This window comes from Pleurodeles waltl, chromosome 10 (assembly GCF_031143425.1).
Source record: "Pleurodeles waltl isolate 20211129_DDA chromosome 10, aPleWal1.hap1.20221129, whole genome shotgun sequence".
NCBI lineage: Eukaryota > Metazoa > Chordata > Amphibia > Caudata > Salamandridae > Pleurodeles > Pleurodeles waltl.
The window spans coordinates 453,353,936-453,380,750 of record NC_090449.1 but is presented as its reverse complement, the minus strand read 5'-3'; the positions used below and the strand labels follow the sequence as shown (position 1 = coordinate 453,380,750).

General features: G+C 45.3%; 1 protein-coding gene across 6 annotated transcripts in view; it reads right to left on the bottom strand.

The window, feature by feature from the left end:
- SLC4A2 (solute carrier family 4 member 2) overlaps window positions 1-26,815 on the bottom strand; it is a 2,186,615-nt gene that overhangs the window by 816,581 nt on the left and 1,343,219 nt on the right. For all 6 annotated transcript variants that reach the window (XM_069210734.1, XM_069210733.1, XM_069210737.1 and 3 more), the window contains 2 exons: window positions 24,011-24,191; window positions 23,650-23,785 (listed from right to left, as the gene is read on the bottom strand). In XM_069210734.1, the coding sequence (XP_069066835.1) occupies window positions 23,650-23,785; window positions 24,011-24,191 (317 nt within the window). The remainder of the gene's footprint in view (window positions 1-23,649; window positions 23,786-24,010; window positions 24,192-26,815) is intronic.

The window sequence follows — 26,815 nt, the reverse complement described above, 5'->3', positions numbered from 1 at the left end:
CCACTAGGACATTTTTTTAAACCCTAACATCTGAAAAACTACTTAACAGATTTACACAAAAAACAATTAAAGCACCCTTTTTGAGTAAAGGTTTACTTTAATGCTACATCTGACATAATTTTGAGCAGTAGGCGCAAGTCAAATTTCCAATGAGAGTGAAAATGAAAAAACACTTCTTTTTTTATATTCCACTTAACTTTTCCCCTTGCACAGATCTGCATGAATACTAACATGTTGAACCACAGCTGACTGACCTGCATTTAGCTGGGTGTTCTGTGGCATGTGGTATGTGCACTGGTAACAATAACAGGTGAATTAAGAGGCTACTGACATTTAAATCAGATCCATAACTCTGTTTCTTTCAGTGTCCCTGAACCAAACCAGACTACAGATGTCCAATGCCCGCTGAGTATGCCTGCACCCAACCCTTCATGGGAGCCAACCCCAGCTTCTCAAAGTCTACATCCTTGCAGAGGAGGGGTTGGCAGTAGGGTGTGCACCCAACCAACAAAGGGCTGCACCATCTTCAGCTGTGTGCAGTGGGGGTTGGCTACAGACCAATTTGCACTGTGGGACCTGGCTGCTATTTCAGGTGTTCACGACTCTTTTCTTTCACATTTACTCCACAGGGGACTCTTGCAGGTCCTGCCATTACCTCTTGTAGTTAAGGGTGTGCCAGCTCTACTACCTTAAATGGCTTTTTACTTTTCCCTGCATCCTGAAATAGCCACCGCAACAGAATTTGTTTCTTTTGCTGTAAGTCAATCGGAACACTCAGCTCTGCAGTACTAACTCTAGATATGCAGATCTAAAAGGGACAGCAGGAGAAAGGGCTTCCTCATCCAATCAGATTTATTATTTTTCAATTTCTTGATTTACAAATCCTAAACTGCACAGATATACAAAAGAGTTAATCCTCAGAGTCCCACTCAGCCACTTTTTTAAATGCTTTAAAAGCACACTTTTTAAAATGTTACTTACATTCCATGTTTGGGATTGGGATAAATTCACTAAGTGTTTGAGATGTAAGAGCAAGAGCAACTTTTCATATGTAAGGTAAAATGCCCCTTTTTAACTTTTTTTTCCTGTGCACGGAAACTGGCATGCCAGACCTTGGCTGACTAAGGCAAGTAACTCCCAAATTTGGTGCAAATCTGTCCATGGGGTCAACAGTTAAAGGCACATCAAAAAATGCCTTTCAATGGAAAGTGTGACTGAACAACAACTACAAAGTGGCAACTTCTACTGATTTTCACAAATTATTGCCAGAGATGACATAACACAAAACATAATTGATCACATTGCTGATGACATCATATATCACCTCATTAATGATATAATCAGCTCTGCCATGGCCATTTCCAAGACCAGCTGCGAAAGGAGGGTTAGGTGTGTGGCTAGCTACGCCACCACATAAAAAAAGCTAAGCTACAGAAACATCACCCAAAAGACATCCTGGTCTTAGGGAGAGAAGAATCTCCTTCACAGAGAGGTATGATGACTTGTGGTGAATGCCAGAGATCCCTGGAACCCACAAAGGTGATCACTTGCTTTTGACCAAGACTATCAGCATCAGGACATGAGGGCCATAAACGCAACAGGTAAGACATCCCAAGTGGCAGCGGAGATGCAAAAATACAACCTTCCCTGCTTGACATCGGTGAGACCAGATGGACACTGGATTTAAAAGATTGTCTCCAGGAGGAATGCAGCTGTATTCTGGACAAGAGGAAGAGAACGGCCCACATACTCAAGGAGTAGCACTAATGGTAACACCAGCAGTCAATGGAGCTCTGATTGGAAGGGAAGCCCACGGTCCCAGAATCATCACAGCAACCGTCCACACAAAGAAAAAGAGGATGAACTTGAATGTTATCCAGTGCTATGCACCTCCAAATGACTGCAAAAAGAGCAGTTTCATAACAGACTCCAGTCTATCCTGGAGAAATGCCTTGAGAGAGACATCACCAATTTGATGAGGGTCCTCAGTGTCAAGACTGGAAGCAACAACACTGGGTACGAAGAACTCATGGGCAATCATGGCCTTGGCAACATGAATGGGAATGGTGAAAGGCTTGCAGATCTCTGTTCCCTGAACAGTCTGGTGATAGGCGGTCCTGTATTCCCACACAAGAGAATACACAAGGCAACATGGGGGTCACCAGATAATTCAATAGAGAATGAGACTGACTATGTCTGCATTGCCAAGAAGTTCTGGAAGTCCCTGCAGAATATGAGAATGATGAGAGGAGAAGGCGTAGCATAAGACCATCACCTTGTCATGCCCAGGCTCAAGCTAAACCTGAAGAAAGCATGGATGGAACCGAAAAACCAACAGCAACATAACACCACCCACCTCAAAGATGCACAGAAACAGGGTGAATACTCAGTCACCCTAAGTAATAAATTGCAAGTCCTGCAAGAACTAAAGAACAGAGATTCAGTAGAAAGTCAGTGGGAGAAGATCAAACAAACAGTGACATCATCCTGCTAAGAAGTACTGGGTCCCAGGAACCACCAGCATAAGGAATGGATCACCAACAAGATTCTCTGTGAAATCCAAGAGAGAAGGGAAAAGAAAGCTGTACTCAACACCAGCTGAACAGAAGCAGAAAAAGTGAAAGCTCAAGGCGAATACACCAAAACCAACAAGGAAGCAAAGAGAAGCTTTAGAGCAGACAAGCGAAGATTCATTGATGGTCTTGCCATAGACGTCCAGGAAGCAGCAAGTCAAGGAAGCTTGCCATAACAAGCAAACTCTCCGGCTGACCCGCTTTTTTTCAATATAGGTAGCTTTTAGACCCTAACTCAGCTGATATCCGAGGAAACCTAGCCAGCCTGTGCATTTTTTAAAACAAGTGGTGCTGAGTTTTTAATGGTACTGTTTCGGCAATGCAGGGTGGTAAGAATTTGGTGGATTCCAGAAGTTTCCATCACAGAAATGTAGTGAGAATTTGTGACTTCAGCCAAAGTTGGAGGTTTGCAGGGCATTGTGGGCTAAGAAAATGGTGTAGGGTGGGTGCAAGTGAAGAACACCGCCCTGGACTCCCCCAGATATCTAGTTTTCAGAAGTGCCTGGGTCTGATAGGTTTTTCCAGATGGCAGCCTACCCAAGCCCAAAAAGTGTGGCCATTTACCATTGTAAGTGGGACGATACTGGGAAAGAGCTATGCTCTCCTGGTCCATGTGTAAAATCAACACCCCAAAGAGCCAAATGTCCTCTTGCTTACCACTGGGATGAGATGATTTAGTCCGCAGGAGGAGCAGAAAGACTGTTGCCTCGTTCAATTGGGGTGGGGGCATAACCATGCCAATGGTGGTGTGCAGCCGCCCCCCCTCTATTGTATTTTAATTACCTGGCATCAAGTGGGCAGTTGCCCCCCCAGGGCAGGATCAAGGGTAATTACCACCATCTGCCCCCCCGCCCCCTCCCCCCAGAAAGATTGTACCAATTTATTTGGGGGTGAGGCATGCCCAGGCCACCACCACCTCTTTTAAAAAAATAAAAAAAACATATTCTCCCCTGATGTCTAGTGGACTTTTTGCTCCCCCGAGTGGTAACAATCCCCATATTCCCCACAGGTGGACAGATAAACTGTGGTGATTTATTTGGGAGGGTTGAGGGCATTGTCATGCCCGTTTTAGGCAGCCCTCACCCCTACGTATTAAAAAAATAAATCCCTGGTGCCTAGTGGTCTTTCTGCTTACCTGGGAGGAGGGGGTCGTAGAAAGACTTTATTCCACATTTCCCTGCTCATTCTGGACAACCCCCATCCTTACACTAGCAAAACAAATAATCCCTGGTGGCTAGTGGTCTTTCTGCCCATTTGGGTTTGGGAGGGGCAGGGTCATTGGCAGCAAAATAATTCCCTGGTGTACATAGGGCCTAGCTGAAGGCGCAAACTTGATTGTCAATCTATCATTCACACTGATAAATATTATATTCATTGTGGGTTGGTTGCTGATAGTGGCCTGGGCACAGACCTAACCTAATGCCTAATTCCCAGTATACAAGGATAATGCCAGAGTATTTGTCTAATTGTATGTCATCAATGTAATTTGAGATATTATCTATGGTGTTATTGTTGATGTAATTTACCATGTTATGAGTGATGTAATATGTGCTGTCAATAAGCAGTACATAACAGGGGTTATGGTTAGTTTACCGTAAATAGCTAGTTTCAGTGTTCTTTGTGTTTTGTAACCATAACTGCACTTTCACTGTGTTTTTAGTATTTTTTCTTAAACATACATTATGGTGATATAAGCAAACATAACCATAACTTCACTTTAACCTATACTTTTTTGTTCATGAATGGTGAGTAGCACATCCAGAAAAGGGAGATGACTTTTGTTTATTATTCCTGCCAGTGAATTTGATGGTAGGATAGATACAATTGATAAAAGCTGTAAATTGCTCCAGTATTCTGCTCCCTGTTGAACATGTTTTAAAGGAAGAACTACTGGACATCAGAGAAGATTTCTGGATGTACTGTTTAAAATCACTACATCCAGATGGACTGAACATCACTGACAATACCACTTGATTTCTGCATATCTGAAGAGTTCTCAGGACTGCATTGATTCCACATTCCAATTGGAATATTCACTCATGATGCTTTTTGAAAATCCAGCAGTGTCAGCTGTGCAGCCACTGAGCAAACCATATTGTACTACCTAAGGAAGGCGGAAGCTGAAACGTAGTAGTAGAAATATATTTTTGTTCTTTGGTGAGATCATCTGTTTGAGTCACTACTTTCTTGGATATTACATTTTCTTGTGACTCATTGCATCCTTTGGGATCCAGATTTTATATATATATATCATGGTCGCTGTAGAGCTTCGAGGTTGCACCACTCATGGGGTCTGCGTCACAGACCCTGCTCCCGTAAACTATGTGGCAAGATTCATGGGTCATTCACATTGGCCAAGTATTGGTTGCAATGCTCTTGCATGCCCTCGTAAATTTTGCAGCAAGTTTATGGGTGGTTCACATTGGCCAAATATTGGTTGCAATGCCCTTCAGTGTATAGGAGCATTAGGAATATATCTTATTTTGGATTTTATGTGACAACTTCATGACTTTCTTTGTGCTGTTGTGTACTCATGGTGCAACTATAACCAAACACAACAACTTTTCCAGACTTCAATTCCCAGCGTACTAGAGCCACAGTCATGTTGGGAGGGGCCTGTGTATAAAACGAGCCTCGCCCATGACCACATTCTCACCATTTCTCTGTTTGGCTCCCAGTGCAGTTCGGCGTTTCTTGACTCCTGCGTCCGCTTGGGGATTTGTTCATTTTCTGACGGATTCCAGGCATCAGAGAGCTTATGTCTTCCTGACTGAGGACAGATTCATCGCTGACAGAATACAGGAGGCCTTGAAAACTTACTGAGAACCCCAGCCCGATGATCCTTAAGGTTCATGAGATTGGCTCAATCTCATGGGGTAGCAGACAATTGCGCTATTGGAATGATATCACGCTTATAATGCATAACTTTTGGAACAAGCATTGTAAATATTGTATATACGTTCCAAGGCAGGTCCCCCATTTAGTTTCTGAGACTTTAGGGAATTCTTGAGGCCACAGCTCTTACATCGATAGCAGCGATTGTCGACCAGCCTACCCGGAACTGATCCCTATTTTTAAAGAGTAACGTTTGAGGTTAGTTCAAAGCACCAAAAGAGAGAGACCTGGTAGGTGTAGATGAAAATTTGGTGCAGTCATGTGTGTGAAAATTTTTATTATTAACTTTTATGAATGGATAAATTACAGTTTATATCCAGGGGAGAACCATTCTCCATGGGAAAGTAAGGTTGGGGATCTGATCATAATCCTTAGCAAGAGAAATGCAAAAGTCATTGGAGTAAGGAGGAGAGTTAGAGACTATAGTCACAACTGTTGCTTTTTCCTTTAACAGGTCTCCTTCCCTGCAGTTCCTTCCCCAACACCCTTTCCCTCGCCTGCCATTCCAATAGTCTGTGTCAAAACAACATTCAGACTTGGTGGTGCCTGGAGGTGGACCATTCTGATAGCACGAAAGCCCAGATGAATCACTCTCTGCCAATATATGTGTTTGGTTTCTGTGTATATATAAGCTCTGAACTAGTATGGAGAGCTCTAACATTGTCTGGGATATTATGTGGCAAGTTTTGTCCTAATTGTGTGGCAAACAAATGAAAATTATATGCCATATTTTCTGGCAGTGTTGTCTTCCATTTTAGCTACGAAAAAGTTGTTTGTAAAATCTGTCATTTTTTTAATTATGCAGCAAAGTTTGTGGTAAATACAGTAAATCCATAATTATGTGGCAAATGCTGCAGCCACAGCATCATATACATCCTCACAATTGTCCACTGTGTGATTAACAACTTAATCATGAAAGGTAAATCTAAATATTTTAGTTGTAGTCAGTGCCCACTGTTAGCTTCAGTTTGAAGAAAACAGCTTTTAGTCAATTACTATAACCAAAATAAACATGTAATATAAAAAATTCATAACGGATAATACGTCAAATATGATCCTATGTTGCCATATAGTGGTTCTGGTAACATTTACAAGCCACTTGGCCTCGTGGTTTATGATGTCACCATAACCCCTTAGCAACATGGGAACATATCAGATGGTTATCCATTTTACCCTTTATATTTTCTCTCTATTTCGTATACCTGTTAGGATTCGGGAACTCAGAACTCTGTCCTGAAAATAATTTTAAAACAACATATAAGGGGCATGGTAGGGATTTCAAGCCCCAGTAGGCCTGGTGGGGGACCCCGGGGCCAAAAAGTGTGTTTTTGATGGGACTGTAAATCCTGCACAGGATCTGCGGTCCCATCCAAAAAATGGGTGAGGTTCTGACCTTTACATTAATAATCCCCCTCCCCTCATCACCCCCAGTGCGCCAGGGCCGTGCGGTTGATTTGTTATTTACTTTTTGGGAAGGGAGCATGTGGTCGCACCTCCCCAGGCCTTGGAAAAGCTCCAGGGTCCCCAGGGGCAACGTATTCCGGGGCTGTGTTCAATCCTGAGGGGATCCCCTGGGGCCATAATTATGGCTTCCGCTTATGGTGAGATCAACCATTTGTTACCTGCCTACAAGTGCAGGCAGGGAAGAATGTTTGCTCCCACTGAGTCAGCCCCACCCTGGTCACCCACAACAAAACGGTAGGAGAGCCCAAAGGCTCCTGCATACTTGGCCTGTGTCCTGAACATAAAAATACAAAAAACATATACAAGGGGAAGGGTATGGGTACCCTGGGCTTCTTCCCCCCCCCCCTCCCCTCCCCCACTGCCTTTTGACATCTTGGTTTAAAAATGTTATCTGTCACCACAGTCCCACAGGACCATGAAGGACCCAAACAAAAATTTAAATCACAGCCTTTGGGCTATGCACAGACCTTTATGGCGAGTGCTCTCCTAATGCACTATGATGTCCCAATACTTTGGCAAGACCCTACTATGCACAGGATGCACTCAAAGTGCAAACAATGCATAGAGCCCACTTCCTCCAGACATGCATGGCCTATTAGGCGGACAGGTCTCTATTACGCCCAGTCAGTGCAGAATGTGAAACTGTGCACAGAATCTACTGCCCCAGAGACCTAAGCACCATTAGGTGTGTGTTAGAAATGGGGTCTCTAGTTGCCAGGGTGTGCGACCCATCCAAATAGGGACCCCAATCTTAGTCAAGGTAAGTCAGTTACACTCCCCAAATTAACCTGTGCTCCCCCAATAATAGCTTGGGACAAAACAGTTAGGCTTAACTGAAGAGGCAATGTGTAAAGTAGTTGTGCAACACTCACTCAGGATAATACAGTGCAGGATACCAGAAGAAGACTCAACACTGGCTTTAGAAAAAAAGAACGTTTTTATGTAATTAACATAAGGTCAACTTGTTATAGTAATTCAATTACTTGGCCAGGTGTGCAAAGTATGGGAAACAGGCTGCACCAGGAGTGGTGATATATATCACTGGGGCAAGATGGGGGCTCCCCTTACTTGGTTCGAGGAGAGCAGGAAGTCTTGGTGTCCAAAATTCTTACGGTATGGAAGAAGAGGGTTTCTCCTCTACTGCACGACTGTCCTAGAGGGCAGCAGAGTGTCTTGTGTCTCCCTATGCAAGAATGTGGAAGGGCCAGGTCTTGCTGAAGAAAAAATGTTGAGGACACAGTCCTGAAGAGTGAATTCACCGTTGGGACTGAGGTGATCCCCGTGGCCCTCCCACACAGAGCCTGGCTGTTGGAGTGTGGCTTGGAACTGGAGGCTAGAGCGGGCGAGGCTGGGACACAATGCAGCTGCGTCCATGCATCCGGCTCCTAAGAGCAGAGTATGTGGGGGTACCCAGCTCGGCAAGGTGACCTGGAAAGCCAAGCGGGCATGCCTGGTAGTTGAGGACACTGAGACGGCAGGGGGATGAGGCAGCACTCATGTTCTGGTGCAGGCACTTGATGGTGGAGTCTGTACGTAACACAAGTACACCAGCCAGGATGCAGGAGAACACCAGAGACGCTGCACCCAGTGACTGAAGGCACAATCCAGTGAGCTCACACCACCAGTTGTCCACAGAGATGCATTATATGTTCCGGGCCCTCTGGAGAACCGGGGGCAAGCCGAGAAGCCCCTTGAGAACCTTGGGGCACAAGTTACTTAGGAAGATTCAGTCCTTCTCTGGCAGGGTGAGGCAGCAGGCCAGCACACAGGGCAGCAGCAAAGTGTCAGTCTCTCTTGCAGTCCAGTACACAGCAGTAGGCCAACATAGCAATGCAGAGCAGACTGGCAGTCCATCCTGGCAGCTTCATAGTACTTCTTCCTGGCAGCGTGTCCTCGTCCCAGTAGAGTAACAGAAATGTGGGGTTTGGGGTCCACCTTTTATACCTGAGTGCCTAGCATCTAGAAGGAGGCTGGAGAAACTTCTAGGCTTGCCTTTATAGTCCATTCCATGCCCTCCCGGCTCCAGACCCTATGCAGAGTGTAGGCAGACCTTTGTGTGAAGAGAGTGGGAGCCCCTATTACAGGCCTGTAGGAGGCTGGCCTGGCTTATAGTGGGTACCTTGTGGTACTTACACCTTGTGCCAGGTCCAGTTATCCCTTATCAGTAGATTAGTAGTGTTCTAGCAGCTTAGGCTGATAGAGGTACCTATAGCAGAGCAGCTTAGGCTGAACTAGGAGACATGCAAAGCTCCTACTATACCACTTACATCATATAGCACTATATCATAAGAAACATAATACTCAGAGTTACTAAAAATAAAGGTACTTTATTTTAGTGAAAATATGCCAAAAGTATCTCAGAGGATATACTTCCTTAGGAGGTAAGTAAAATACACTAAATATACACACAAACCAAAATCAGGTAAGTAAAACACTTACAAAAGTGCAAACATTGTAGAACACAATAGAATGCAATAGGAGACAATAGGCTTAGGGGCAACACAAACCATATACTCCAAAAGTGGAATGCGAACCACAAATTGACCCCAGGCCTAGTGTAGTGTGTAGAGGGTCGCTGGGAGAGTAAGAAAACACTAAGGGTGTCCAAGATACCCCACCCCAAGACCCTGAAACGTAGGAGTAAAATTACCCTACTACCCCAGAAAGACAGTTAAGTCGAGATAGGGGATTCTGCAAAGGCAACAACTGACTGCAAAGCACTGAAGATGGATTCCTGGACCTGAGGACCTGCAAAGGAAGAGGACCAGGTCCAAGAGTCACGCAAGTGTCCAGGGGGAGCAGGAGCCCACTAAACCCCAGTGCAAGGTGCAAAAGGGCTGCCTCCGGGTGGAAGAAGCCGAAGATTCTGCAACAACGGAAGGTGGCAGGAACTTCTCCTTTGTTCAGAAGATGTCCCACGGCGTGCTGTAGGATGCAGAGTTGTTTCCACGCAGAAAGATAGCAAACAAGCTTTGCTAGCTGCAAGAGTAGCGGTTGAAGATTATGGGCTTCAAGGGCCCAGGAAGGACCAGGAGGTCGCCCCTTGGAGGAGGAGACAGAGGGGCCGCTCAGCGACACAGAGAGCCCACGCAGAAGCAGACAGCACCCGCAGAAGCACTTGAACAGGCGTTCAAGAAATCTGAGCACGGCGGTCATCTCAACACAACAAAAGAGGGTCCCACGAAGCCGGAGGTCAACTCAGCAAGTTGGGCAATGCAGGACGGAGTGCTGGGGACCTGGGCTGTGCTGTGCACGAAGGAAGTCTTGCAAAAGTGAACAGAAGCCCTAGCAGCTGCAGATCACGCAGTACACAGGATTACTGTCTGGCGTGGGGAGACAAGGACCTACCTCCACCAAATCTGGACAGAAGGACCACTGGACTGTTTGGGTCACTTGGATTCAGCTCCTGTGTTCCAGGGACCATGCACGTCAAGATGACAGGGGATCCAGAGGGCCGGTGATGCAGATGTTTGGTGCCTGCATTAGCAGGGGGAAGATTCTGTCGACCCACGGGAGATTTCTTCTTGGCTTCCAGTGCAGGGTGAAGGCAGACAGACCTCAGAGCATGCACCACCAGGAAACAGTCAAGAAAGCCGACAGGATTAGGCACTACAATGTTGCTGATAGTCTTCTTGCTACTTTGTTGCGGTTTTGCAGGCGTCCTGGAGCAGTCAGTGGTCGATCCTTGGCAGAAGTTGAAGAGAGAAGTACAGAGGAACTCTGGTGAGCTCTTGCACTCGTTATCTGAAGAGAAACCCACAGGAGAGACCCTAAATAGCCCTCAGAGGAGGACTGGCTACCAGTCAGTGGCAGTCCTGTGTAAGAATTGCCTGAGCTCCCTCTGGGTGGCAAAAGAAATGCTGCAGCCCATATACTAGGGAATTATAAGGGTGTTCCAGTGTGTCAATCAGAATTGGTAAAATTAGTCACTAGCCTGCAGTGACAATTTTAAAAGCAGAGAGAGCATAAACACTAAGGTTCTGGTTAGCAGAGCCTGAGTGATACAGTTAGGCACCACACAGGGAACACATACAGGTTAGCAGGATCCCAGTGACACAGGCAAAAACAAACATACATACAAGTAAAAAATGGGGGTAACATGCCAGGCAAGATGGTACTTTCCTACAATCACCTCCGACCTAGTCCAGGAAGGCCCATTAGCCTGGTGATGGGCCATCAATATGCTAATGCCATACCCAAGCTCCCTTTGTGTGTGGCAATGCAACTTTCTAGTGGAAATGCATACAGCCCAGCTGTCCCCTACCCCAGATGTGTATTCAGGGACAGGCAAAAGCACAGGATGCTCAAAGTAAAAAAATGACAACTTTCTAAAAGGGGCATTTTCAGACTTACAATTTAAAATCTGACTTCACCAAAAGTTGTGATCCTAAATTGTGAGCACCAAACTCAATATTTCTATCTCATCCCACTGGGAAGTTATATTTAAAAGATGTTTTAAGGCAACCCCATTTGCCCTGCTATGAAAGAGACATGCCTTGCAATAGTGAGAAACTGATTTACCAGTTTTTCACTATCTGGGCATGTTATACTTGAGGAGCATATATCCAACTCTTTATGTACACCGCACCTTGCCCTTGGGGGTAACAAGGGCCTACCTTAGGGGTGACTTACATTTAATAAAAGGGAAGGTTTGGGCCTGGCAAGTGGGTACCCTTGCCAGGTAGAAGTGGTAGGTTAAGACTGCACACACAGGCCCTGCATTGGAAGGCCTGAGACATGTTTGGGAGGCTACTGTAGTAGGCAGCACAATCAGTGCTGCAGGCCCACTAGTAGTATTTAATTTACAGGCCCTGTGCACATATGTGGGGTCATTACGAGCCTGGTGGACGGCGGTAATTTGGGGAAAGGGACTGCCAACAGGCTGGCGGTACCTTTTCCCAAATTATGACATTGGCGGTTTGGCTCAAGTCAAACCGCCAATGTACCACGCAGTCCGCCAGGGTGGTAACAGCCTCCGGAATGGATTCTTGGGTCTCCAGCCAGGCGGCCGTCACAATCCCACCCTCAGGATTATGACCCCGCCCACCGCCATGGTTTTCGTGTCAAATCTACCACCATGAAAACCATGGCGGTAGGCACTATCAGTGCCAGAGAATTCCTTCCCTGGCACTGATAAAGTTCTCCTCGCCCCCTCCCCAGAGTGCTCCCCCACCCTTCCCCTCCCTCTCCCGACCCCCCTCCACACCCACACGCGCACACACACACTCATAAACACGCATACCCACAACCACCCATGCATGCACACATACATACCCACACCCGGCAACACACACTAACATACATTGTAGCACACACGCATTCACAACACACAACATACACGTACACTAACATTCATTCATTCACACATTCCACATGACTCACACCCGCATGCACGCATATAAAAACAAACACACACTCCCACACACACAACACCCCCACACACAACAACCCCAACCCCCTCTCCTGTCGGAGAACCTAACTTACCTGCTTGCAGGGGGTTACTCCCACAGGAGACGGGACGCGGCGCTGCTGCCAGCAGCAGTGTCCGCCAGAAAAACACCGCCAGGCCGTATCATGGCTCATGATACGGTAGGCAGTGTTTTGCTGGTGTGGCGCTGCTGCTGGCAGCAGCACCACCTTAACGCCGTCCGCTGCCATGACCGTTGACGGAATACCGCCAGCCTTCTGGTGGTATTCCGTCTACAGTCATAATGCGGTTGGCGACTGGTAGCCACGGCAACGGTATGTTGGCGCCCGTCGCCGTGGTGGTAGGCGGCATTTACCGCCAATGTCATAATGAGGCCCATAGTGTGCTTTACCAGGGACTTACATGCAAATTAAATATGCCAATTGGGGAGAAGCCAATGTTACCATATTTTACAGGGGAAAGCATCTGCGCTTTAGCACTGGTCAGCAGTGGTAAGGTGCCCAAATTCCTAAAGGCCAACACAAATGGATCAAAAACAAAGGTCTGGGGCAACAAATTAGGGTAGACCACACCAAGGATGTAAGGTCTAACAGTGGGTAAGCCCCTACTTTGCACAGTCAGCGCTCAGTGCACACACTGTGCGTGCAGCCAACTCTTTCCAGAGACCCAAGTCCTTTTAGGCATCTAATCTGTAGACTGTTGGTGTGCTCATTTTAGAAGACAGTGAGTCCAACATTTTTAGAAATAAAAGAATACTATAATGTTACAACTGTACCTACGTTTACGTTGAGGATGTCGAGGCCAATTCCTTCATCTACCCCTCGAGAGTCCATTCACCTCCCCTTTTGTTATTCCAAAGTTTAGTGAAGCGGACCCAGTATAAAGGGAAAAGGTGGCGTGGAGACCGAGAGAGAGAGAGAGAGAGACGCTTACTAAAGGTAGATTGATGGAAAACATGAACTGGCAGAATATGACACTGTCTTAGACCAGGTATGTTAGAGGTTCAATATTCTCTATCTTGGGAAGAGGAGGCACAATCAGTGAAGGGAAGCACACTGAAAGGATGTACAGATAAATATCAAAGAAGCGGCGGGGCTTGGACTTTAGGACTCTGTGTACTTTACCACTGCGAACCAGTGCTAAGGTGCTTGTGCCATCTCCCCTAAACATGGTGATGTTGGATTACCCCCATATGGAGCAATTAGTTTACCTATACATTCCTAGTAAAATGCACTACATATACCAAGGGCCTGTAAATTAAATGCTACTTACGGGCCTGCAGCACTGATTGTGCACCCACTTACATAGCCCTTTAGCTATGTCTCAGGCCTGCCACTGCAAAGCTTGTGTGCGGTTTTACACTGCTATGTGGACCTGGCAAGGTAACCCTTTTGCCAGGCCCAAACTTTCCCTTTTTATACATATAAGTCATCCCTAGGGTAAGCCCTGGACACCCTAGAGGGCAGGATGCAGTATATTTAAAAGGCAGGACATGTACTTTTAAGTTTGCATGTCCATGTAGGGGAAAGCTCCCAAAGTGTTTTTCCACTACAGCAAGGCCTATCTCTCCCATAGGATAACATTGAGATTAACGTCTTGCAAGAGCAATTCACAAACTGGAAGATATATGTTTTTCATGTTTGGTGTCTCTAGAATCACAATTTAAAATCACAACTTATGGTGAAGTCAAATTTTAAATTGTAATCCTGAAAACGCCACTTTTAGAAAGTTGGCATTTTCTTACTCTAGCTACTTGGTACCTGCTGCCCATCTCCAATCACATGTCTGGTGTAGGGTGACAGCTGCGCTTTGTGTATTACTCCTAGACTATCACATAAAATGGGAGGTTAGGTGTGACCTGATTGGCCTTGATAGACCACCCTGGGAAGGACGGGAAGGAGGAGCTGGGCACAGCCTCACTTACACCTGAATAGGCTGTGTCCTGTCCCCACACAAAGGGCTGTACAACCACCTGTACAGACCTTGAAAAATAATAAAAATGTTACTAGAACCGCAGGTCGAGGAACTTGAATAATCTACTTGACCTAAGTGAAATGTACTTGACCCATAAACTGGTCTCTAATTCTGTAATCCTGGGCAAATATTTTATTTTACAGAGCCACCTTTTTCTTCATTCTCACATGAGTTCACCTTTAAAATGTGAGATCAGCATTTCTGCTGAACAAAAAACTCTTGTGTTTGATTAAATACACTAAACGATTGCTCCATGTATAATAAGAATGTAGCTCACATATAGGGTACACAGGATCCCTAACTTGTCTCTTAGTTGACTCGCAGTGCCATCAAGGCAGGGGCAGGAGTGTTTCTCAGTTCATTTTTAAACACTCACTTTTAATAAATATGTTACTAAAGCATGATGTGGTAGAACACTGTTGTTTACAGACAGTACATTTTACATTGAAATGGCCAAAAACATTCCCAAAAACTTGCAGCTTTACCAATAAAACTATATAGTGTAAATAAAATTAATCTGTGAAAACATTCAGGACAGCCTTATCATTTGCACATCACCAAGTAAAGTGTTCTGATTTGTTTTTATCCTATTAAAATATGTTTTCATCACAAAGAAGTACGAACAAAATGAGCTTTCACAAATATTGAAATATATTTGAAAATGTTTGTGCAGTTGACATAGTTATTTAAATGTTGTGTGTTAGGGCAAATCTGAAACACTGCAGCCTCTTATTTTACATTCTTTGTACAGCAGGTCAGACAGTTCACTTTGCAAAATCCTTGAACACTGCAGTTAGAGAAGTCTACTGACTTCTGACCTCTTTCTCTGAACACCGATCAAATGTGACAAGCTAAAAAAAGATTTAAATACATTGTATTGCTTCTTCACTTTCAGAGTGAGCAGAACACTGAACACCTGTTCTTTGTTAACCTGCTAGAACGGGCAAGTAGCTTCTACATCTAGCTTGATCTGATAAAATCTGACTCGCCATAGCAAGTGGGCGAGTACATTTTTCAAAGCCTGCTGTAGTGAATCTGGGAGCCAGGGCAGGAAGAGCAGGGACTCTGTGCACTTAAAAGGCATATCTTTGAAGTCTTTCCCACTTCAAACGCCAAACTGGGTATAAGTACTGAACTTCTGACACCATCAAGAAAGTACACTTCTGGAACGGTGGATACTCAGCTAGGAAGGACTGCTGTGCTGCTACAAGGACTGCCACCTTGCTGGACTGCTACTCTGCTGGACTCCTGCATTGCTGTGCTGGGCTACTGCCCTCTAGTCTGGGAGTAAGAGGAACTGGGCCGGCATCTCTCCAACCCAGAGTGACTCAGCTGACTGGTCTCCTGATTGAAGTCTCAGGGACACAAAAGACTTCCAACCAACCTACATCTACACCTGGATTCTGTCATCTGTGTGCCTGTGTGTCAAGGGGTGCCACCCCAGTCCTGGACCCTTGGAGTTGGGTCTAAGGTGCTTGCTGCAGATGAAATGAGGCATTGCCGCCACTGCTCGGATTGGTGCTGGCACTTCACCCCGTTGCATGGATGGGAACTGGAGCATCAGCCCCCATGCATGGATCGAAGTCGATGCATTGCCTTTTCAGTACAGACTGACCTTTGCGCATCACCTTCAGAACCACCACATCTCAGATCGAAGCATCACTGCTGGTGCGTGTAGAGAATCAACAGATATACTCAACTGCGTGAGAAGGATTGATTCTATTTTTCTAACCAGGTGTTAGAAATGGGGTCTTTGGTTGACCCCTGTACAACCAAGGACCCTCACTCTACTCAGGGCAAAGGAAAAACACACCTGGTCAACCCCCACACAGCCCCTTGGTAGTTTGGCCAAAGCAGAAAGGCTTAACCCAGAATAATGTGTAAAGTATTTGTACGAACACACACAGTAATACAGTGAAAACACTAGAAAATGGAAACCACACCAGTTTAGGAAAATAGGCAATATTTATCTAAATCAAACAAGAAAAAATCCAACATAAACAAGTCAAGATATGAATTTTCAAAAGAATAAGAGTCTTACTCCATAAAATACAATCGAAAAGTTGATTTTACACAAAGTACCTGGTTTGCGTCAAAAATAAAGCAGCACGGGCAACCGTGCGTCGGAAAAGTCATCAATGCATCAATTCCTTACTCGCAAGTGAGGATGTGAGTCATTTTCTTCTCCGGTCGGGTTGGAGATGCGTCATTTTCCTTCCTTGCAAGCAAGTGATGCATTGATTTCTGGATGGGGCACCTCAGATCTGTGCAGGTTCACTATGACTTTGACGCCCAACGACGATGCGTGAGAAATCCGGTTGCACAGTGTTAGAAAACCACGCTGCATGGGGTTTGTATTGTTATCGGCAGCTGCAAGCAGGTGTTGGATTGTTTCTCCAGCCACGATGCAGGTAGGGTGACGGTTTCAGCTGCTAAGGGCAGGAGTCTCAGCAGAGAGTCTGGTGCTGGCAGAGGAAGTCTTTGATGGTCCTGAAACTTCAAAACAGGAGTCAATCTCAGTTCAAGCCCTTGTAGATTCTTCTGAAGCAGGAATGCACAACCAAGTCCAGTCTTTGTCCCCTTTCACAGGCAGAAGCAGCAACTGCAGGATAGCCCAACAAAGCACAGTCACAGGCCGGGCAGCACTTCTCATCAGCTCTTCTCCTTCAGCAGTTCCTCTTTGTTGCAAAAGTGATCTTGAAGAAACTTAAAGGCTGGGGTTTTGGGTCCACTACTTATACCCCTTTCTGCCTTTGAAGTTGCCCAACTTCAAAGAAAAGTCTGTGTTGTTTACAGGATCCTGCCTTCCCCAGGCCTGGCTCCAGACGCACACCAGGGGGTCGGAGACTGCATTGTGTGACGGCATGCACAGCTCATTCAGGTGTAAGTGACCACTCCTCCCTCCACTCAAGCCCAGATGGCCCATCAGGATATGCAGGCTACACCCCAGCTCCCTTTGTGTCACTGTCTAGTGGAGATTCACAAACAGCCCAACTGTCAGTCTGACCCAGACACGGAATACACAAGCAGGCAGAGTTACAGAATGGTTTAAGCAAGAAAATACCCACTTTCTAAAAGTGGCATTTTCAAACTAACAATCTAAAAAAACAACTTCACTAACAGATATATTTCTGCATTGTGAGTTCAGAGACCCCGACCTACATATTTCTATCTGCTTTCAAATGAATATTTAAAAGCAGCCCCCATGTTAACCTATGAAAGAGATAGGCCTTGCAACAGTGAAAACTGTATTTGACAGTATTTCACTGTTAGGACATGTGAAACCACACAAGTACATGTCCTACCTTTTCCATACACTGCAGCCTGATAATTGGGCTTCCTAGGGCCTACCTTAGGGTGCCTTACATGTACAAAAAGGGAAGGTTTGGGCCTTCAAGTGGGTACACCTGCCAGGTCGAATAGTCTGTGTAAGACTGCACACACAGACACTGCAGTGCCAGGTCTCAGACATGTTTACAAGGCTAGTCATGTGGGTGGCACAATCAGTGTTCCAGGCCAACCAGTAGCATTTGATTTACAGGCCCTGGGCACCTCTAGTGCACTTTACTAGGGACTTACTAGTAAATCAAATATGCCAATCAGGGATAAACCAATTACCAGTTCAATTTACACAGATGGCATATGCACTTTACCACTAGTTAGCAATTGTAAAGTGCCCAGAGTCCCAAAGTAAAAAAAAACTGGTCCGAAAAAAAAGGAGGAAGGAGGCAAGACGTTTATGGATGACCCCGCAGAAAGGGCCAGGTCCAACACCAGATGTGGTAACTTTTCATGAGGTGTTTTCACTGTTTTACTGTTTAAAGTTTGAACAAATACTTTACAAATTGCCCATTAAGTTAAGCCTTACTGCTCTGTGCCACGCTATCAGACGGTGAGCAAAGGTTAATTTACATTGTGTTTGTGACTTACTTTGATTAAAATTGTGGTTCCTGCTTGATCAGAGGAAGTACCTCTGTCAACCAGAAACCCAAATTCCAACAGGGATAAAACAACAAAGATGAGGGGATGGGTAGGCCTAATGTGAACTGAGGCATAAGAGAATGAGTAGCAACAACAGCTGTTGTCAAACAGCTTGTTTCTGAACATGGTAGGTCTTTGTACTATGTCTATTTCTGCTAACCCGAAGTGCTACTGTTGGGGCTGGTCCTACTGATACTGGTGCAGCACAACTAATCTGCCCAATTCTCAAAACATCTGCCCTTACTTTGTTATTGTATTTTCCACTAGACTACTGTACAGCTTCTCCAAGTATGAAATCTTCTGGGACTTTTATGGGCTATCGTTTCTGTTGGAAGAAGAAGAATTTTCACTCATTGTCAAACAGTTTGCAGACCAAGACCTGCATTGTGTTGGGTATTCCAACTGGCTGGCTGTAACATAAGAATTTCTGTTGCAGGGGCTATTGTGTGATGCTCAGTGTTCATCTCAGGCAGGATGAAGGACATGTGTAGCAGGGGTTGTGGCTGGCATGGGCAAATCATGTGCACAGCAGGATTGGGTGCACAGTAAAGCCAGTCCCTGCTGCCCATAGTAAAAATGTGTAGCAAGTGGTAGAAGCTTTTAGGGTGCTTTGGGGGCAGGGAATGGATGTAGGCCAGGCCCAATGACCAATGCAACAGTGTCAGGTCAAGGATCTGTGCAGTACTGATTGGAGGTCTACATGAGTGCTGGGAACAGGGCCTGGCTTCAGGTCATTCCCCTGCTGTGTGCAGCTGAAGGCCTCTTAGAGCGGTTGGACACATGCAAAATCATGATTAAACCCTGCAGCCAACACCACTCTGCATGCTTGAAAGTCATGTGCGGTAGTTGTTGCAGGCCTCCAGGTATGCAGATTGTGTCTGCATTACAAGTTCTGCAGCTCACCCCACTGAACACAACAAAAGGCGATATGCAGCAGGGGCTGGCGGAGTTGCACACAAGTGTACTGTGTATGCACAAGATATGGAAAGATGTCCTAAATGTGATTTGTCTAAAGGTCACGTGTATTACACACCAGATAGAAGCACAGCTTAAATATGTTTTCCACAGACGAAAGACAAACAGCAAAGATTCTATTGGGAGTTAAAATCAGATACCCTGCTGCGGGAGGTCCATCAAGTCCCCATGATTCTGTCCAGGTTTGGCAATCTTCAGCCATGGGTTGCAAACCTCAAAGGTGATCCAATCAGGGACCTAGAGTTCTTGCCGCTGAGCCATAGTTCAGGAATCTCATTGCTTTGCTCATGGTCTAAGGAAGGGTCCTTTTTTACCCCCGCCACCACCCCTCCACTTTAACCAGGGGGTCAGAAGATACTCCTTGTACCTCTGATGACACCTTCATGTGCTTTTTCAGGACAAAAGGACCCAGCTCTGCATTCTGTAATGGTGGCCACACAAACTTTTCTCTGCTGCTGCCAGTAAGTCAGAACTCAATATTAAATACAACACTGCCCTGCAGGGCAGTGTTGTATTTAATATTTAGTTTCCACCCAGCCCTTAGGGTTTATGGGTCACCCTCTGTGGTTTATAAGTAGCAAGTCAGAACTCTTCAGCTCCACAAACCTTGCTTTGGATCCACAGTCCTGAAATGAACAATGGGAGAAAAACCTCTCTCATCAAACACATTTCTTTATTTCTTAAATAAAGGCTCACGGACCATCCAAAGGTCCAGATACTAACTTTCTAACCCTTGTAAGTCAATCGAAAATCAATTTAAAACGCTGATTTCTTGAAAATTACTGAACAGATTTATACCAAATCAAATTCTACTTTCATGCCAAATTTGGTGTAACTCAGCTACCTTTTCTCCTGCAGCAGCAGCTACTTTTGAGGATTAATTCCTGGGTCGATTTCATGCTATGTAAAGCGACAAAAAAAGTACAAAATACACGCACGACATAACTACTTGTAATTACTGATTATGTAAAGTGAGGACCAAGTGAACAGCAAACGCAGAAAACAAACTGCGCGTGTGAACACGAGTGCTTAGTGACAAACACTACAGGTAGGAAACAAATAGTCCGTCCAAGCAACAGAAAAACATTCCAGGCATAATTAAACTGTAATTGGCTGGTTCTCCTCAGCCAAGTATAGGAAGTGACGTATCGGCTGCCAAACCAGTTAGGAGGCAGCAAAACAAGAGCAACACTGCCTTCAACCTATGGTAAGCGGTAGGCAACAGCAGGCGGGAGCAAAATCCTATACTCCATCCAACAGGTCTTGCAGACAGTGCATGTACGCTGTCTAGGTTCGACCTAAATAAGAATGTTACGGATCTTCTAGACAATTAGCCCCAAGTTAAATCGCCTGGTGAGTGCTACACATACATCATGACAGGAGTATGCAGTGTTTATAACAGTCAATGAAATTCCAGTCCCACGCTGGAGAAGTTGATGATACCGATGATAGATCACAGCACTGGTGGGTAGAACTGACACTCTCTCTTATCCTTCGCTCTTTTGTACTAAGTGCATTTCCTTGTGTTTTATATGCAGAAGTAGTAACATCCAAAGAAGGTGTAGTATAGAATTTCACGCCATCATATACAAAAAAAACGTTTCCTTGCTCAAATAATGTGATTTCCAATTACTGGTAAGATGTCGCAACAGTTAAACAGAAAAAAATGAATAAACACCAAAAAGAACTGAGTTTCAAAAGTAGCCCTTGTATGTGCCATGCTGACAGGCAGAATAAAACAAGAACTGAACTTGGATGGCTTAAGACACAAAATAAAGTGTGGGTCTTGCACCTGATAAAGGACACTCTTTCTGGGCCTACTTCGGGAAAACTTTAAGAAATTGAGTATTTCAAAAAAGGGGTTTGGAGAACATGTCTTTCGTACGAGCATTTCCTAACCGTGAAGAAGGCAAAGCTGGAACATGGAGGAAACAGAGTCAAATTGAGTACCGTGGATCCCACTGTATGAGCAGGAAACGTCCAGTCTACGGCACAGGAAGATAGCCCAGCAGAAGTACAGAGGAATGAACCTGGATGTGGATGTAAACCTGTATACATATCAGCTTCCCTTGTAAAAGTGGTAAGCTAAAGAAGAAAACTCTTCCGGCACACCTGGAATATAAATGACGTCCCACAAGACCGGGGAAAGGTGTACTGTGTGCAGGAGTAAAGATGCAGTAATTGAAAATCGTAATTCACGCGCAAATTTTAGAAACAACAGATTGATAGGGCTTTTCTCACAGAAGACGCATTTCCGTCAAATAAGTGAAAATTAACTCTGACAGCAGGAAAAAGGAAACGTGGTCAATGATAACGGTCACTAAATATGTGAGGCATGGGTAAAATAAGATATCTGCAAAAATTTGCACATGTGCCAGAAATCCAATACTTTCAGCAATTAATAATTAATTAGATGAGTTCCTATGTAGTTATCATTCCTAACAGCTAGCCTGGTTAGTGTTGAGTGAACACCTGGATGCGTTTTTCAGGTTTCCATTTAGGAAGTGAGAGAGATGCCTAGCCTGTCGTGGGGGTGCTCTTGCATTTTTTCATCGGAGGCAAGGGTTTAGCATCATATGTGAATAAACACTGGGGTTGCAGTGCCTTTGTGGGTTATGCAACTCTCAACTAAGTGGCTGTTAGCAACTGTGACTCTTGATGTGCTGACTATGTGCCCAATATATTTCAACCTGTGATCAGGCACAGTTCCAGTCAATTCTGTGTTTGTTCGTTTTGCGTGAGAGAGTTTCTCGTGAGGCTTAAGTTACCTTCCACGAAGAGGCAGTAAGCCTTTACTGTCAGGTCGAAGTCCAGTTATGAATTCTCAGTCTCAATCTGAAACCGGTTCCTGTCTTTCATAATCCTTAGTAAATGGTCAGTTTCTTTTAGAGGTCAACAACAGTGGGGCCTGCAAATAGATTTAGATTTAATGTGCTATGTTTATTTCCTAATGAACTAGACTTGAGTACATTCTGTGATTAATCAAGTGTTTTGGAGTGTGTTATCCTGCTTGTGGTGTATTTCTTGGTTGGGTGAATCTGCTTACTGGTAAACCCTACTATGGTTTAGCACGTTGGGCGCATTATATTTTTATTTTGTCAGAAGTAATTTACGGATCATTATGTCAACGAGCAACCTTTTTTGGGAGACCTAGTGCTTCTCAAAAGAGTGCAGTCCTCCTAATCAATGAAGGTAATTTAGTTATTTTTCCTGTCACCAGGGCATGATGCAATCAACTAAAGAGAAGCACACAGGGTGAAACGAATGGCCTTCATATATAAATCTGAGCTACATCATGCACTGAGAATCATCTTCTACAAAGCACTTCTATCTGTTTCATTGTTCGGTTATTTCACTGCAGAGGGGATCTCACACATTCAATTCTGTGTTTTTATAGCAGTTCTCCCATCACTGTAATTCAGAGGTGATTTCATGTGTTAGAACCTTCATGTCAGAAAAAGCTCCCTCTTACAATGGTCTCAGATGTTCGAATATGTATTTGAAGAGTTCGTATATGATATGTAATAAGTATTATCAAACATACGTCTGAGGAGGCAAGCGGTCAAGGTGTCTGCTCTTATGGGTCTCAAGTATTCAGCAGGGGATCCTCCGCTATGGTGGAGGGGTGTTGCTGACCCAAATCTCCTGCCTCAGCGACCAGCAGAGGTTGCAAATCTTTTACAATGAAAGGATAATGAACTATGGTTTGTATTCTTTCGTTGTTAAAGGGGTGGGGCCAGGTGGGATGAGGGGAGTGCACTGTGCACTACCCTCAGTGCTCATGTGTGTTTGGCCAGGAGTCTCGGGCCGGCCAAACACACATACTCACTGTGCTCTCTCCAGCCCGGCACTGTGTTGCCGGGCTAGAGAGAGCAGCACAGGCTCACCGTCTGCCTGGGAGTGCCCTGGCTGGGCGCGCCCAGCTAATCCTAACGCTGCTCTGAGCAGCATCAGAATTGGCCGCAGGGCGGCTGGGAGCCTGTGCCTGCAGTGACGAGAGAAAGATGGGTGGCGCAGTGGTGAAACAGGTGCGTTTTTAAAAAACATTTTTTTTAAATTATATGTTTCTGTCCCCCCACCTCCATCGGTGTGCCGCCCTGCCCTTTTAGAGCACAGCGAACCGCGACTTCAAGTATTACCTTCAGAAGCAACGTCTCAGGATTGGGAACCTAGGACAAACTCAGTGTTTTTTACCTAGATATCAGGAATAGTGGAGCAAACATCGACACTCTATTGGGGGGCATCAGGTGTTTGTACCTGTTTTCCATGAGTAGTATTCTTAAGAAGATAACTCTTGCGGGAGAACAGCTGTTCCTATAATTTAATAATAAGTATTTTTATCATCTGTAGACCTCTTACCTGTGCTTCAGAAGTAATGCCCTCAGGACGTTGGCACGGTCCTCTGCTTTGATTTGATCAGAAATAATCATCTGCTCAACCACCTGGTGGGCGATCCCCGGCAAAGTCTTTTGGTCAAGGTCAAGAAGAACCGCGCCTGCGAGGAAAGCAAAATATCCAGATGTAAATGTTGATTGCTGCTTGCAGATTTTCCATAGCAGAAAAAGAGAGACCACACTGTCTCTATGTTCTCTTCCGTGTGATGAGACGGGCACACAGCAACAGTCGCCATGCAAGATATCTCCAAACAGTGTAATGAGCAAAGGATTTCCAAAGTTTCTGAGGGCTAAAGACCCTCAAAATGGTGACCCAGAGCCTTTACCATGAGACAGGGTTTTCCGCAGCTCCAGCAGGCTCCTGAAGCTAAGTGAAGCCACGTGAGGCTTTCCCCATCGGTCTGTCTCCTCTTCTACATCCTCCTCAAACTTGATCCATCGAGCAGTCTCTTTCCATTGCATTTCCTGGTTCTTGTCCATCATCAATTCATTGAGCTCAACAAATACCTGTGGGCAATAAAATTAATAAGTGGTGTACTTCATACAAGATAGGAAAATGGACACCAAACAGAATAAGGATTAGAGATGGCTGTGAGAAGTGGAAAGGCTGTGCGTTAATATAGACAAAGCTGTATGTTTCATGTTAGGAAGGACAGGGCTTTAACAGGACAGAAATAGGTGTGTATTAGGAGTGACAGGATAGCAGTCTGGAGAGAGAAGACTATGGACTACAAAAAACAATATTATGTACAACAACAATGTAAAAAGAACGACAATGTTTTCTATGCAACAAGTATATTTTGGAGACTGTATGGTTACTATGGGGTTCTAGCAGGATTTAGGCTTCCAGGGGGCTGTGGTCAAGGATTGTCTTGAGGGTAGATGTGTAGCGCCTAAGGGCATGTCTCAGTTGTATCAATAAAAGTGACTGGGGTGAAGGGCTAACTCTGCTTGCAAGTCACGGAGACCTTTGGTTGTTGGCCCAGTCATCAGGTTCCCTAGTGCTGAACCCCGAAGAGATCTCACTGTTGGAATCCCCCGCAGCTCTGTCACCTGTCGAATCAGCTGGCCAGTCGAGAAAGATGTTTCAAGAGTCAGAGCTTTTGGGATGGCGTTCCAGACGATGAATACAATGCTTGTGGCAGGGGGAAGAGGGAGTGGGGTTGAACTATGGCACAACAGGTGGGAGATTTGGGTGTCCTGCATCACCCATACACAGCTACATATGTTGGATCATCAAACCTGTTGAACCACCATTCATTAAGGTGGGAGACTCTAGAGTATGAAAAATGTCGGGGTGGCAATGTCGCTATCATAGGTAGATTTAAAGCATTTAGAAAATGCAATACATGGGATATGATTGTTCCACAAAAAGCTCCTCTGTGTGGCATTGACCTTCCCTCCCTGGACATTGAGAGAGAACACCGAGCTTGGAGGTGCAGAACCATGGGGCTCAGTACCTCACCGCTTAAGCACTGTGTGGGGAACTTGAGCCCTACTGAAAGAAGAGAGGGATTTTCAGGTGAATTGCTGCCTGCTTTTGGGCCTCTGCTGAGAGGAGTACAGGACAGCACCAGTGGAGGGGCTTTCCTGCTTTTCCCAGTTCCTGCCTGCTGACTTCCAGCTTGCAGTGATGAGCACATGCTGCACTGAGAGGGCCTCCTCTTTGCCATCTGACCTTAAGGGACCCTACAATGACGCTCCTTGCGATAGGTCCCCTGGACGCTTCACTCTTCTTTGCTCTTCCGGTGAACATTTACCATGGTGCTAGCCTGCTGTGGGCGTCCACCAATGTCAAGTCATAGGCAAAGACAAATTTACCAAGACGACCCCACAATCAGCTAAATAACCCTCGGTCATAACCACTGAGCAGGCAAGCCCACAAATGGACCAAACAAATTCAATCCTATAGGCCATCAGAGATTGGATTGTTGGGTGTCTTTAGAGGGAAAAATCCACAAGCTCTGCATATATCTCAACCTACTTCATCCATCAAGATCTTTGCCATACCATCAACAGGCTGACAGAGGTGGAGGGTCATATCAGAACAGCAGAAGACACCATCCTGGACTTTCAAACCAAGATTGCAAGCCTCTAATGAGCTGTGCACCAGCCGGAGGCCTGCATGGGAGATGCAGAGGGCAACTAACAATACAATATATGAATTGTGGCTGTGCCTGAAAAGATGACCCCAACATACTTTATATCACAGTGGTTGAAAGCCTGTGCCCCTCTGGAAAACCAAATTAAGTATATGCTGCTCTTTCCTGCCCACCTCAAGGTCATCTTTGGGGACAAAACTTTTTTGAAACTGTAGAGAGCATCTGGGAATGAGTTGAGAAACACCCTAACTTTAAACCGCCTGTGTCTCCAAGGGGCTACACATGGTCCTTGGTGCTGTATCTACTTGCCACAGAGAACCCGTAGGAACAGAAGGCAACATCGCTCTGAGCAGATGCCGAGCAGCACTCCCAAGCTCCAATGCCTCCCATTTGTTGTCGATGAACAGACTGCCTGCTTCATCCCAACCATAACGTGGCTGCGCTTCTCTTTGCCCTGCTGAGCAAAGTTGGCTGTGCGATATTGCTTGGACGCTAGATGGAGCACCTCTCCTAGTTGAGGTCGCCACTACAGGGTTATTTTTTAGAGGGATTTGAGCAGCAGTACCGCCTGCAGGGGGCTGAGTCTGACCCACTACAGGTGACACCTGTCAGCCGAATCCGGGTTTTGCTCCGGTTAACTAGCAGAGACTCATCTCTACCCAAGAGCAGGGATGAATGGACAGCTGAGCGCATGACACAATTGATTCCTCAGGGAAATCGTGGTCACTCAGATCTCATCCGTTTCTCTCAGTTCCATTAGTCTCACATATACAAGCAGGGGCAGTATATGTTTCAATAAGGTTTTAATGAAGCAACTGCATCTTTGACAATAAAGCATGTACTGCAATAACCAGGACGATAAATCTTGACAATATTAAAATTGTGACAAGGAGAGTAAAGCACAGAAATAACGCTACCATACTCTCATTAAGTCAATACACTAATTCCTACCTAGGCTATATTAGAGCACAGCATGTTAAGTTTTAGTTCTGCTCTTCGGATTCCCCTGGGAAGACATCATCCCCCATA